The 12,137-nt window shown below is 38.2% G+C and overlaps 1 protein-coding gene across 5 annotated transcripts in view; it reads right to left on the bottom strand.

Annotated features, from left to right (window-relative positions):
- Positions 1–12,137, bottom strand: part of LOC129723121 (protocadherin-like wing polarity protein stan) — a 237,670-nt gene that overhangs the window by 84,974 nt on the left and 140,559 nt on the right. For 3 of the 5 annotated variants that reach the window (XM_055677103.1, XM_055677101.1, XM_055677102.1), the window contains one exon: positions 3,898–4,621. In XM_055677103.1, coding sequence (XP_055533078.1) covers positions 3,898–4,621 — 724 coding nt within the window. Of the gene's footprint in view, positions 1–2,848; positions 3,823–3,897; positions 4,622–12,137 lie in introns of those variants that run through there. The other 2 variants (XM_055677105.1, XM_055677104.1) reach the window with 2 other exon arrangements.

Here is a 12,137-nt window from a genome sequence, read left to right as displayed (position 1 = left end):
CGATGTTGAAAAAGTCAAGGTGCTCAGCCCTAAATTGAAAGATAATGTTATTTATAGCATTTTTGTAGAACTTTTCGACTTTCTGAAAAATTGTTTTCAGGTTGCCCAAACGTGATTTATGAAAAAATGACTTTTTTAAGCTACAAACTCACTCTTTTGCACTTTTTTCAATTCTGTTCGATTCCTAAATTTTTCCATATATTTTTTTATTTTTGTGGGGTTGTTTTGAATTTTTTGTATGGTTCAGTTCAGCATTGTATTCAGTTTTTTGACTTCCAGAGCCCATTAAACATCACAAAAACTATATTTTTTCTAATAATTTTTAGATAAAACCCTTCAAAACACAAATAAAAAAAAAATTTGATCAAGAACTGAAATTTTCATTGCAGAGCGGGATTTACGACGAAAATTTACATGAAAAAAGATACTTGATATCTTATCGGGGAACTGAGATATTGGCATTTTTCTATGTGATGGAAAACTATGCATTTTAACAAATATGTTAAATAACTGTTTAATTTTGGGAGATAAAAAATAGCAATGTTCAGAAAACAAATGCAATTTTAGATGGCTGATAACATAGTAGAAGGTCTAAAAATTCGGAAAAATCTACGAAAAAAGTTAGAACGAAAATTGTGATTTCCAGTGCCTTCTATAAGAAAACTCAATCTTGCTCGTAATATGTAAGAGATAGAAACATGATGTCTTCGGTAAAGTTTCTTGTTTTAATATAACCTAAAACTTTGTCGAAGACACCTTGCGTCTATCTTATTCTGATTAAAAAGTACATTTTTTATTTCACTCATTGGTGGATTGATCACCCATTTTTTTACATTGAAAGATGCATTTTTGAATATGCTGAAACTTTTCCGAAAATACCTTATGGCTATAATCAACATTTGAATCGCTATTTAGGAAATTATACGCACAAACGGCAAAAAAAAACACTGTGCAATGGAGATATTGAGCTTTAGTGGCATTTTTGAGAAAATGCATGTAAAAACGCCAATATCTCAGCCCCCCGATAAGATATCAAGGATCTTATTTTATGTAAATTTTCGGCTTGAATCCCACTTTGCTTAAAAAATTCAGTTTTTGATGAAAAAAAAATTTTATATGTGTTTTGAAAATATTATGATAAAATCACTTTTTTGTGATGTTCAATGGGCTCTGTAAGTCAAATAACTGATGATAATGTTATATATAGCATTTTGTTGTAGAACATTTCGACTTTCTAAAAAATCGTTTTCAGGTTGCCCAAACGTAATTTATGAAAAAATGACTTTTTCAAGCTAGAAATCCACTCTTTTGCACTTTTTTCAAATTTGTTCGATTCCTAAGTTCTTCCATATATTTTTTTATTTTTGTGGAATTGTTTTTGAATATTTTGCATGGTTTGGTTCAGCATCATTCAGGTGATAATTTCATCGTGTTCCTTGGAAAATTGGAAATTTGGTGTCGATTGGAATACCCCCCACTCTGTTGGACCCCCCTGTTTATTGCAAAGTCACGCATTTTTTGTTCAAAATCTCTTTTTTCTTTTTCTTACAATTCATAGACAGAAGATGTCCTAAAAATACTGATAAATGATTTTTGAGGAAAATAAACCAAGGAATCCAGAAAAAATATAAGTTTTGACCGGAAGTGTTGCCAGATAAATTATTTTTGTATTTGAAAACTAAAGTTACAGTTTTCGGCCAATGCAGCCATTTTGATTTTAAATTTGATAATTTTAACGTGTTCCTTGGAAATTTTCACATAAGAAACAACTATCATCCAGAGGTAATATGGGCCAATCTCGAGATATAACATTTTTACGAAAAAAGTTGTAAACTTCGTAATTTTTTTTTACAATTTATAGACGTAAGACACCCAAAAAATAGTGATAAATGAATTTTGAAGGAAATAAACCAAGGAGTCCAGAAAAAATATTATTTTTGACCGGAAGTGTTGCCAGATGGATAACTTTTGTATTTTAAAACTAAATTTACATTTTTCAGCAAATGCGGCCATTTTTATTTTAAATTTGTTAATTTCATCGTGTTCCTTGGAAAATTTTACATAAGAAACAACTATCATCCCGAGGGAATATAACCAATCTCGAGATATAGCATTTTTACGAAAATCGTTCTGAATTTCGAAATTATGTTTTCGTAAAAATGTTATAACTCAAGATTGGCTCATATTACCACGGGGTGGTAAGTGCTTCTTACGTAAAATTTTCCGAGAAATACGATGAAATCATCAAATTTAGGAGAAAATTAGCTGCATTGGCCGAAAAATGCAAATTTAGTTTTAAAATACAAAAATAATCTATCTGGTAACACTTCCGGTCAAAAACAATCTTTTTTCTGGATTCCTTGGTTTATTTCCTTCAAAATTCACCTATCACTATTTTCCGAGTGTCTTACGTCTATAAATTTTAAAATAAAATAATTACAAAGTTTTTTCGTAAAAATGTTATATCTCGAGATCGGCTCATATTACCTCGGGATGATAGTTGTTTCTTATGCGAAATTTTCCAAGGAATACGATAAAATTATCAAATTTAAAATCAAAATGGCTGCATTTGCCAAAAAATGTAAATTTAGTTTTCAAATGCAAAATTAATTTATCTGGCAACACTTCCGGTCAAAACTTATATTTTTTCTGGATTCCTTGGTTTATTTTCTTCAAAAATCATCTACCAGTATTTTTCGGACATCTTACGTCTATACATTGTAAGAAAAAGGAAACAGATATTTTGAACAAAAAATGCGTGACTTTGCAATAAACAGGGGGGTCCCACAGAGCGGGGGGTATTCCAATCGATACTATAATTGGGATTTTTCCAAAGAGACAGTAGATGAATAATCCCCCCAACTTTGAGCAAAATCTGTGATGGTCGTGTCCAAGTGGTATTTACACTTCGTATGGAATGACCCATATGTTGATTGAAATGTATGATCAATATTATACGATTCATTTTTTATTAAACACTATGTATTCGAGCCTTACGAAATAAAATTAGTTTGTAGCCTTGATAAATCCTTGTGTAGCAATCCGAAAGCCTGTGTTTGTAACGCTTTTCTACTCCTTACACATGTGTGACGTGAACTAATTAAGACGCATCAATTATTTTATCAGAAATAGACAAATATGGTGCCATTTCACGCACCAGTTTGTTTAACGCTTTAATTCACTATTTAAGGAATACTATTAGGACACTTAAGTAATATTTATGTTATCATGCGATATCTAATGGTTGATAACAATGAGAATAATATCGGTCCTGTCTGAGTATTTGTTTGATGATCTCATATTAGAAGGTTCGAAAATATGCATCTATGCAAGCAAGAATGTAAGTATTAATTGACAAACTAATAATGATTGTTACTTCTGTACCCTGCACAGTTGAAAAAAAAAAACAATTTTACAATAAACTTTCAAGTATTTGATTTAATCTAGGGTTTTACTTTGCTTAACCAATAAACCAGTTTAAGATTATATATAATAGCCACAAAAAACAGATATCCATCAAAGAGATTTTTTACAATGTTCATCAAATCTGGTGTTATTCGAATTGAATAGAAATCGTGCATTATGTACTAGAGGATTTTCGTAGCTTGTATTTTATAGTCATAAATTGCTGGATGTGGAAGCACATATATTAAATGATTTGCTACCATCCTTTTTGATTTTTACAATATTAGATATTTCGTATAACTTTGTTCTTTAATGGGCATCTATTCTCTGTTATTGCACTATTATTTTCCATACCTTTGAAACATCCCATTTAACATTATTTCCTAGTCGAGACTTTTCAATCGATCCCAACACCATCTACAGGTTAGAAGAATTGACGTTATGAATAGTATAGTATTGACGTTATTAATGAATCAAATATTTAGTGCTTACTCGTTATTATCGTTGAGGGCAGTCAAGGCAGCCATAGGTTGTAAGGACGAAACACTATTAGAGTGATGACTATTTGAACTACCTTCATTTGGTCTCGTAACTGTATGACTGGAATGATCTTCTTCAGCTGTATATGGAAAGTTGTAGGGATTTTTATCCGAACCTTCTGACATGCGGTCAGAATCTGCTCCCTGCTTATGACGCTGGTAATCGTTCTTGAGAAGTGATTGAACACTGGACTTAAATGAGCCATGATTATCCGAACGGGGACTGTATAGTTCAGAGGCAATGCGTTCTTTAGACATATATGGAGATTCAGTCTTGTAACCCAACGTTCTACAACGATCTTGAATTGCATCTTTTAGAATGTAAGCATTGTCATTATTATACGAGCGCATATGGTTAATCACTTGTGTAGAATCAGAAAGCTGGCTTATGCCACTAGGTAGATATGGAAGCAAACCACGCTGATTTATTTCATAGTCTCTGTACTCATCTATACATTTTTCACTATCGTGGTTACTGTATCTGTCGCATCTCAAATCCTGATTAGAATATGTGTAGTTTTCTTGAATATTTTCCAATATAGATGGTGCCATATTTATGCGATTTTGATGTAAATATGAGGTATCGGTTATATCTGGATTGGACAACACAATGTTTGTGCCAAAATTGTGAGGATGAATTTCGTTATCTGACCCTGTTTCTTGAGACCACCGCCCAACTGAAAAAATACAATTACAAATATTTAGAACTAGTTGAACGTTCACGGCAATGCACGAGATCAAAGATTTTAGAAGTAAGAATCATGTTTTATATTTTTTTACTTTTCACGTCTTTCATGTACATCATCTATTTAAATACAACATCAATACATATTCTAAGAACGCACAGAACGGAAATAACCATATTGGAATGTAATTTGCGACAGAAGACGAAGTGAGCAACGCGTTATTCGTCTGACCCTTTTTGGTTTTGCAGATAGATGAAATGTCGGGAAAAAGATCGCTCCGCTCGTTTGCTAGTTTTTCGGAGAAATTCCACAATATAAATTATGTTGTAGTTGCCGAAGTAATTCAAGATGATCCGTCGCGTGTGAAAAAGAAATTATTTCATATTTAAGGTGCTAGGATCGTGGTAAAAAGTGGCCCAAAAGATATGGCATGTGGGCATTTATATTTTGTGGTTGAAAAGAAGTGTTTGTTAATAGGTGCGATTGTGCGAAAAAAAAATCAACACAGAAGCAGTGTGTTGCACGGGGAATAGGGGCATAATGAGCACCCTAACTTGGTTGCTGATTTAAGCATGGAAAACGACAAAAATTTTGAGCTGTCTTTAGTGCAAAACTTGAATTAACTATCTATGAATGAAGGTACACTATTCACAAATTGAAAAGTTTATCGTATAATGGTGAAAAACACAAATTAGATTCATGCATCGAAAACTAGCAATCAGTCGATGTGTGGGGCACAATGAGCACCCCACTGGGACATAATGAGCACCCACGGGGTATAATGAGCACTTTTATAGAACATATCTTGAAACTGTGTAGAAGTACAATTAATGGGCCAACGTTTGTCGCGAGATGCCGTGATACTTGGCGGCTTGTTTCGTGAATGTCCCGTCACGCTTCATGGTGGTCAATTATGCCTGCAGTCCCTTTTTCTCAGAACTCAGAGCTCAGAACATGTTAGGGGTTTATGGTAACTTTACTTGTTCAACTGTTATCAACTTAGTGTTAGAATAGCACTTTCATTATTTTTGATTGGGATTCTTCGAGGTGAACCACAAACAAGCGTATGCAATTTACATGTTCTGAAATACTTGAACCACGCTCGTTAGGATGGTTACCATAGATACGAACTTATTACGTGGTATCTTAGTTATTAGTATTAATATTAGTATTTCACCGGGTTAAATCATTAAAGCGAGTAAAAACGAGTTTTTTCTTGTTATGAACATAACTCATCAGCAGAAAGTCGTGGACTAGCAAAACCACCAGCGTTTGAAAGTTCGATTATTGTACTTTCATATGCTGACTACCGAATATGCATCTAACTGCCCCTAAGAAAGATACAAAGATTTGAAATATGGCAAAAATAAAATAAAAAATAGTCCATAACTTATAGTTTTTTAAACAATACGAATATGATATCCTCCAGACATTTGTGTATATTGATGCTACTAACAACTTTGTAGAACATAGTGAAGGCCTAGAAAATAGCAAAAAATATGTTTCATTGAAAAATGTGTTTTGAAAGATCTTTTGTTTTTATAAAAACTCTCTAAGTCAATTTGAGTAAGAGATACGAATTTTGTGCCTTCCGAAAAATTGGTCGTATTGATTTTACCTATAACTTCGCCGAAGACATCAACCCTTTATCTCGATGAAACAAAAAAAAAATAGATTTTGAATCTCCCTTTTAGGGAGATTAATCACAAATCTCATAGCACCAAAAGATGCAAGGGGTCATACCTATCAATTTTGCTGAAGACGCCATAATTTTATGGGGTCTCCTACGAAAGGCAGAATCACGAAAAGCAGAATTACGAAAGACAGAATAATTCACAAGGCAGAATAACGAATGGCAGAATCAAAAAATGGTCTATTTTCTTTTTAACAACACACACTCGCGGCCTTCGACCGACTCTATTGTCCAAGTGTATGCTGTCCTTACTTGCTACCGCTCGTTCGGACTTAACTAAGGGAAAGAAAACCTGTTTGAATAATTCTAGAAATGATCGCGCACGGCCCTACGTTGTGTTAATTTTCGCCCTCTGGCATCACGATGGGCAATTAAGGCCCAGGGGCAAGTTTTCTTTCGGACTGCAACGCAAACGCAAGTTTTCACTTAACTACATTTATTCTATACCGTACAATATTTACAACGGGGCAGCGTGACGGAGCTGCCACCGTACGATTATCGACAAACCACTAACGACTAACACTGGCGCTGCTCTGAAGAGCGCTTTTATAGGCTGCCTCTCGGACGGCAGCATTGTCGAGCCAGAACAAAGATAAAAATGTTCGCGCGCAAACCAGCGTCGCTTGGGCCTCAGCTGGTCACTCACGGATGACACTAATGCCCAGCTGAGGCGCGAGTTTTGGCGCGAACATACTCTCCCCCTTGAAACTCCATGGGTTTCAACGTTTTCCGAATAAAGGGGTCCGGCAGGTGGAGGCACGGCTCCGAATATCAACACAAGGAGGCAGGGCTCCTGGAGGCATCGCTCCGAAAGGTGGAGGCACGGCTCCGACTATCTACACGAGGAGGCAGGGCTCCGAAGGGTGGAGGTACGACTCCGAATATTCACACAAAGGAGGCTAGGCTCCTGGAGGCATCGCTCCGAAAGGGTGGAGGCACGGCTCCGAAAGTAGCGTGGACGCAGAGGTCCGTCAATGGAGGCACTGTTCCATAAACATCACTTTGTACAGACGCGTGGGTCCGGGATGAATACACAGCTCCATCGAAAGCAGGCACGGCTGCTAACCATTCCATGGCGGGGACGCATGGATCCAAGGGGAGGCACGGCTCCAAACACACATAATGACGCAGAGGTCCAGGCGGAAGTTCGACTCCGAAAACTCGTAGACGCAGCGGTCCGGGTGGAGGTTTGACTCCGTTGAAAACAGTCAGGTAACTGACGTGAACTGAAAATTATCACAGCGTAAACGTACTGCATTGTTGCAGATAAGGATAAATACTTAACTAGGCAGGATAGTGGGGCAGCAGTTTTCGGTCGCCGCGGTTGACCTAAACGCGCTACCCCTAGAGGCATCGATTACTGGAACAGCCTGGCCACTTTTAGCTTGTAGCTGCCCATGATGAAACGGATGAGTGTCGATTCGTCCCGTTGATCAGCATTCCTTGAAATTAGCGAACGGCATACTTCGCCAATTGTTGAAGGCAACTTTCTACTTCTTGCTCGTCTTTGGCTCAGCACTGAGCAGTACACGAGAATCATTGTCCGAAAATGTTCACTTCTAATTTTCATTTTGTCGGTTGCAAATTCATAAAACAAACGTCCGTTCGACCTTCACTCAACTTTGTAGTCCGAATTCCACTCACTTTTGTACGTACAAATCTACATCTAGCTATTGTTTTCACTCACCGCACATTTGCAATTGTTCTTGTTGCCATTGCGTTGCGGCAAGACTGGCACAGCGTTGCGTCACTGCTGACTACCGACTGCTAACTGTCGGCTGACATTCAACGCGTGAGGGATGGATCGTAAATGTAGAAACTTGAACACTTTACCTAGCTGGGTAGGTTAAGCTCGATGAGGGTGACGTCCCGTTAGTAAAAATTGGCACTCGAAGAGAACTTTTGTTGTGTGGTTGCCACAACTTGCATATCGCACACTAGCAGCGGCGAAAGAAACTCTTACTCCGTTCGTATGGCGGAATCGGAAACTTTGTCGTAACACGAACACGAACACTCGCGGGTGATGCCAGATTGGCGCGATCCTGGTCACGGCACCAAATATGATCGCGCACGGCCCTACGTTGTGTTAATTTTCGCCCTCTGGCATCACGATGGGCAATTAAGGCCCAGGGGCAAGTTTTCTTTCGGACTGCAACGCAAACGCAAGTTTTCACTTAACTACATTTATTCTATACCGTACAATATTTACAACGGGGCAGCGTGACGGCGCTGCCACCGTACGATTATCGACAAACCACTAACGACTAACACTGGCGCTGCTCTGAAGAGAGCTTTTATAGGCTGCCTCTCGGACGGCAGCATTGTCGAGCCAGAACAAAGATAAAAATGTTCGCGCGCAAACCAGCGTCGCTTGGGCCTCAGCTGGTCACTCACGGATGACACTAAGTAAGGACCTGAGCCAAACCAGTTTGCGCGTTTCGGATCTAATAATTAGGCTTAATTTGCAGCTCGCATCAAAACTGGTCATTGCTGTGTGACCAGTTATTATGTCTGGTTACCAAATAATATTAAATAATAAATGTAGAGTAGCAGCTTTGATACCGTGACCAGGATTCGCACCAATTTGCCATCACGCACTTGGCTATCGTGAGTCAGGTTCTGCTACCGGTGATTCTGCCTTTCGTGCCCTTCGAAATTCTGCCTTGTACGGTCATAGAGTTTTTTTATTTGCTTCCAGCCATAGAGGTGGGGAGGAGTCAATGCTACGATTTGTGATGCAAGTGGTAGGGAGTAGGGATGGGCGATACTAGCATCGATGCCAACGCACAGTGGTCCAGATCTTCGATTTAGCGGTATTTAATTTTTTGTGCAAAAACAGCAAGCGCATCAGCTGACTCTTCTGTGTGTGATGAGATATTCCTTTCAGTCTATAAATAACGCTTGCACAGCAGTGTGTGTAGTTAGGGATGAGCAATAGAATAAGTCGGCAGCGGAATGTGATACGATATAGATTGTGGAACAGTACCACCGTCCCCCGTAGTTTAATCGGTCAAAACACCATGCCGGAGACAGAGAGATTGCCGGTTCAAGTCCCGTCGGGATGCGGTATATTTTTCCAAATCTGTATCACATTTCCAGTTCGCTTATTTTTCGCTCTCTTTACTTCACATACTGTCTGCTTAATGAACTTACGTGTTAACGGGAAAAAGCCACTGTTAAAAATAGAAATTAAGTTCGCTATCTCATTCACAAGAAAAGTTATTAGGTTTTTCCAAACACAGTTAGCAAACACAAACTAAAACTATTGATTGCGTTTGAAAGGTCGTACTTTTCTGTACATAATATCTAAAATGTAGGTGGGGAGCCCATCCAGGAGACCTTATAAGGCTTTACCAAACAACGATATTGTCTGTTATTGAATACGGGTGTTTCTGCTTCCGCTCCGCAGCAAACACACATTTGATCAAACTGGAGCGAATACAATATCGTTGTTTGCGTATCGCCTTAGGTTGCATGCAGTCGACCCATACGATGAGTTTGGAGGTTTTAGCTGGAGTACTACCATTGAAAAACCGCTTCTGGAGCCTGTCTTCTCGTATTCTAATCAAATGTGAGGTCTTGAACCGTCCCGTGATTGAAAATTTTGAAAGGTTAATCGAACTTAATTCTCAAACCCGTTTTATGACATTGTATTTCAATCACATGTCCCAAAATATTAACCCTTCTTCGAATATTCCAAATCGTGTCGACTTATCAAATACTTCTGATTCTACTGTGTTTTTCGATACATCCATGATAGAAGAAACTCGTGGAATCCCGGATCATTTACGCGTGCAGCAGATCCCTAAAATTTTTTCCAATAAATATCGAAACATCAACTGCGACAATATGTACTACACTGACGGATCACTTCTTGATGGGTCCACTGGCTTCGGTATCTTCAATAACAATTTAACCGTCTCCCATAAGCTCGATAATCCTGCTTCTGTTTACGTCGCAGAATTAGCTGCAATTCAGTACACCCTAGGGATTATCGAAAAAATGCCCACGGACCATTATTTCATCTTTACGGACAGTCTCAGTTCCATTGAGGCTCTCCGATCGATGAAAGATGTTAAGCACTCTCCGTATTTCCTGGGGAAAATACGGGAACATCTGAGTGCTTTATCCGAAAAATCTACTCAGATTACCTTAGCGTGGGTCCCTTCTCACTGCTCGATACCGGGTAATGAGAAAGCGGACTCTTTGGCTAAGGTGGGCGCAACAAACGGTGATATTTATGAAAAACCAATTGCCTTTAATGAATTTTTCGCACTTGTACGTCAGAATACGATCATCAGTTGGCAAAATGCTTGGACCAGAGGGGAATTGGGAAGGTGGTTACATTCCATAATCCCCAAAGTATCGACGAACCCGTGGTTCAAGGGGTTGGATGTAGGTCGGGATTTCATTTGCGTGATGTCCCGGCTTATGTCCAATCACTATAGATTTGACGCGCTCCTCCGTCGTGTTGGGCTCGGGGAAAGTGGTATCTGTGCCTGTGGTGAAGGTTATCACGACATAGAGCATGTGGTTTGGTCATGCCCTGTACACCGTGACGCCAGGTCTAAATTGATAGCTTCCCTGCAGGCCGAGGGTAGACAGCCGGCTGTTCCTGTTCGTGATGTCTTGGCGAGCCGTGACCTATCCTACATGTCCCTTATATACGTTTTCCTGAAATCCATCCATGCCCCAGTCTAGTCCCGTTCCCCTCCGTCTACACCCAACAAAACGACAAGAACACGTTTGAACCTTAAGCACAAAACCAGCAACCAGACCCCGCACAATAGAACCAGGACCCAAGGACTACGAGCCTCTGTCCCAACTCACGACATCGTGGCTCAGCAGAACGAATCCATACATGCCATTCGACGATTATCAGACGACCATTGAACAACAAAACACTGATTGGAAATCCCATGCTAGTTTTAAGTTAGACTTAATTTCAGCTCGTAGTCGGCAGCGAGGATAAAAAATTTGCTTTAGTTTTTAAGTCATCAGATATAATTGGCGCCGTTGAACATTAAATTGTATTTGTGCCGTGTCAAATAAATGTTATGTGAAGAAAAAAAAAAAATCTAAAATGTAGAGGGTGGTTATTTTTCTATCTCAAATAAATCCAATTTGAACTTTGCAGTTTTGGTTGGATTTCTCGATACATGTCACATGCATGCTTATATTTTTTTTTTTTTGTATTTGATCGGTCTATATCACTAAACCCAAACGTAAGATCATAATAATAAGGTGTTTTTGAATAGTTTTATGACTCATGAGAACCGTTTGCAACACTCAACAGTATATTTTTATATTCTCTTTGTGTTGTGTTTTCAGCATGGACAGCATTATCAATTGGACTGTACAACGACGAGACACAGGAAGCACTAAACAAATTCAAATTCGAACCGTTTACGCCAGAAGAAATCAGAAAACACATTGCATTTAGTGCTGAAGTGATGCACACCATGCTGAAAACACATGTAGAATAAAAATATACTGTTGACTGTTTTTTTATGAAAAAGGCTTTCATGAATCATCAAACTATTTGAAAAAAAAAACCTTATTTATTATGATCTTACGTTTAGGTTTAGTGATATAGACCGATCAAATACAAAAAAATAAAAAAAAATAGTAGCATGCATGTGACATGTATCGAGAAATCCAACCAAAACCGTGAAGTTCAAATTGGATTTATATGAGATAGAGAAATATCCACCCTTCAGATTTAAGATATTATATACAGAAAAGTACGACCTTTCAAACGCAATCAATAGTTTTAGTTTGTGTTTACTATTTAACTAGATACAAACATTTGAA

This window comes from Wyeomyia smithii, chromosome 2, assembly GCF_029784165.1.
Source record: "Wyeomyia smithii strain HCP4-BCI-WySm-NY-G18 chromosome 2, ASM2978416v1, whole genome shotgun sequence".
NCBI classification, from domain to species: domain Eukaryota; kingdom Metazoa; phylum Arthropoda; class Insecta; order Diptera; family Culicidae; genus Wyeomyia; species Wyeomyia smithii.
The sequence above is the reverse complement of the archived record's forward strand: the minus strand, read 5'-3'. Positions and strand labels throughout refer to the sequence as shown.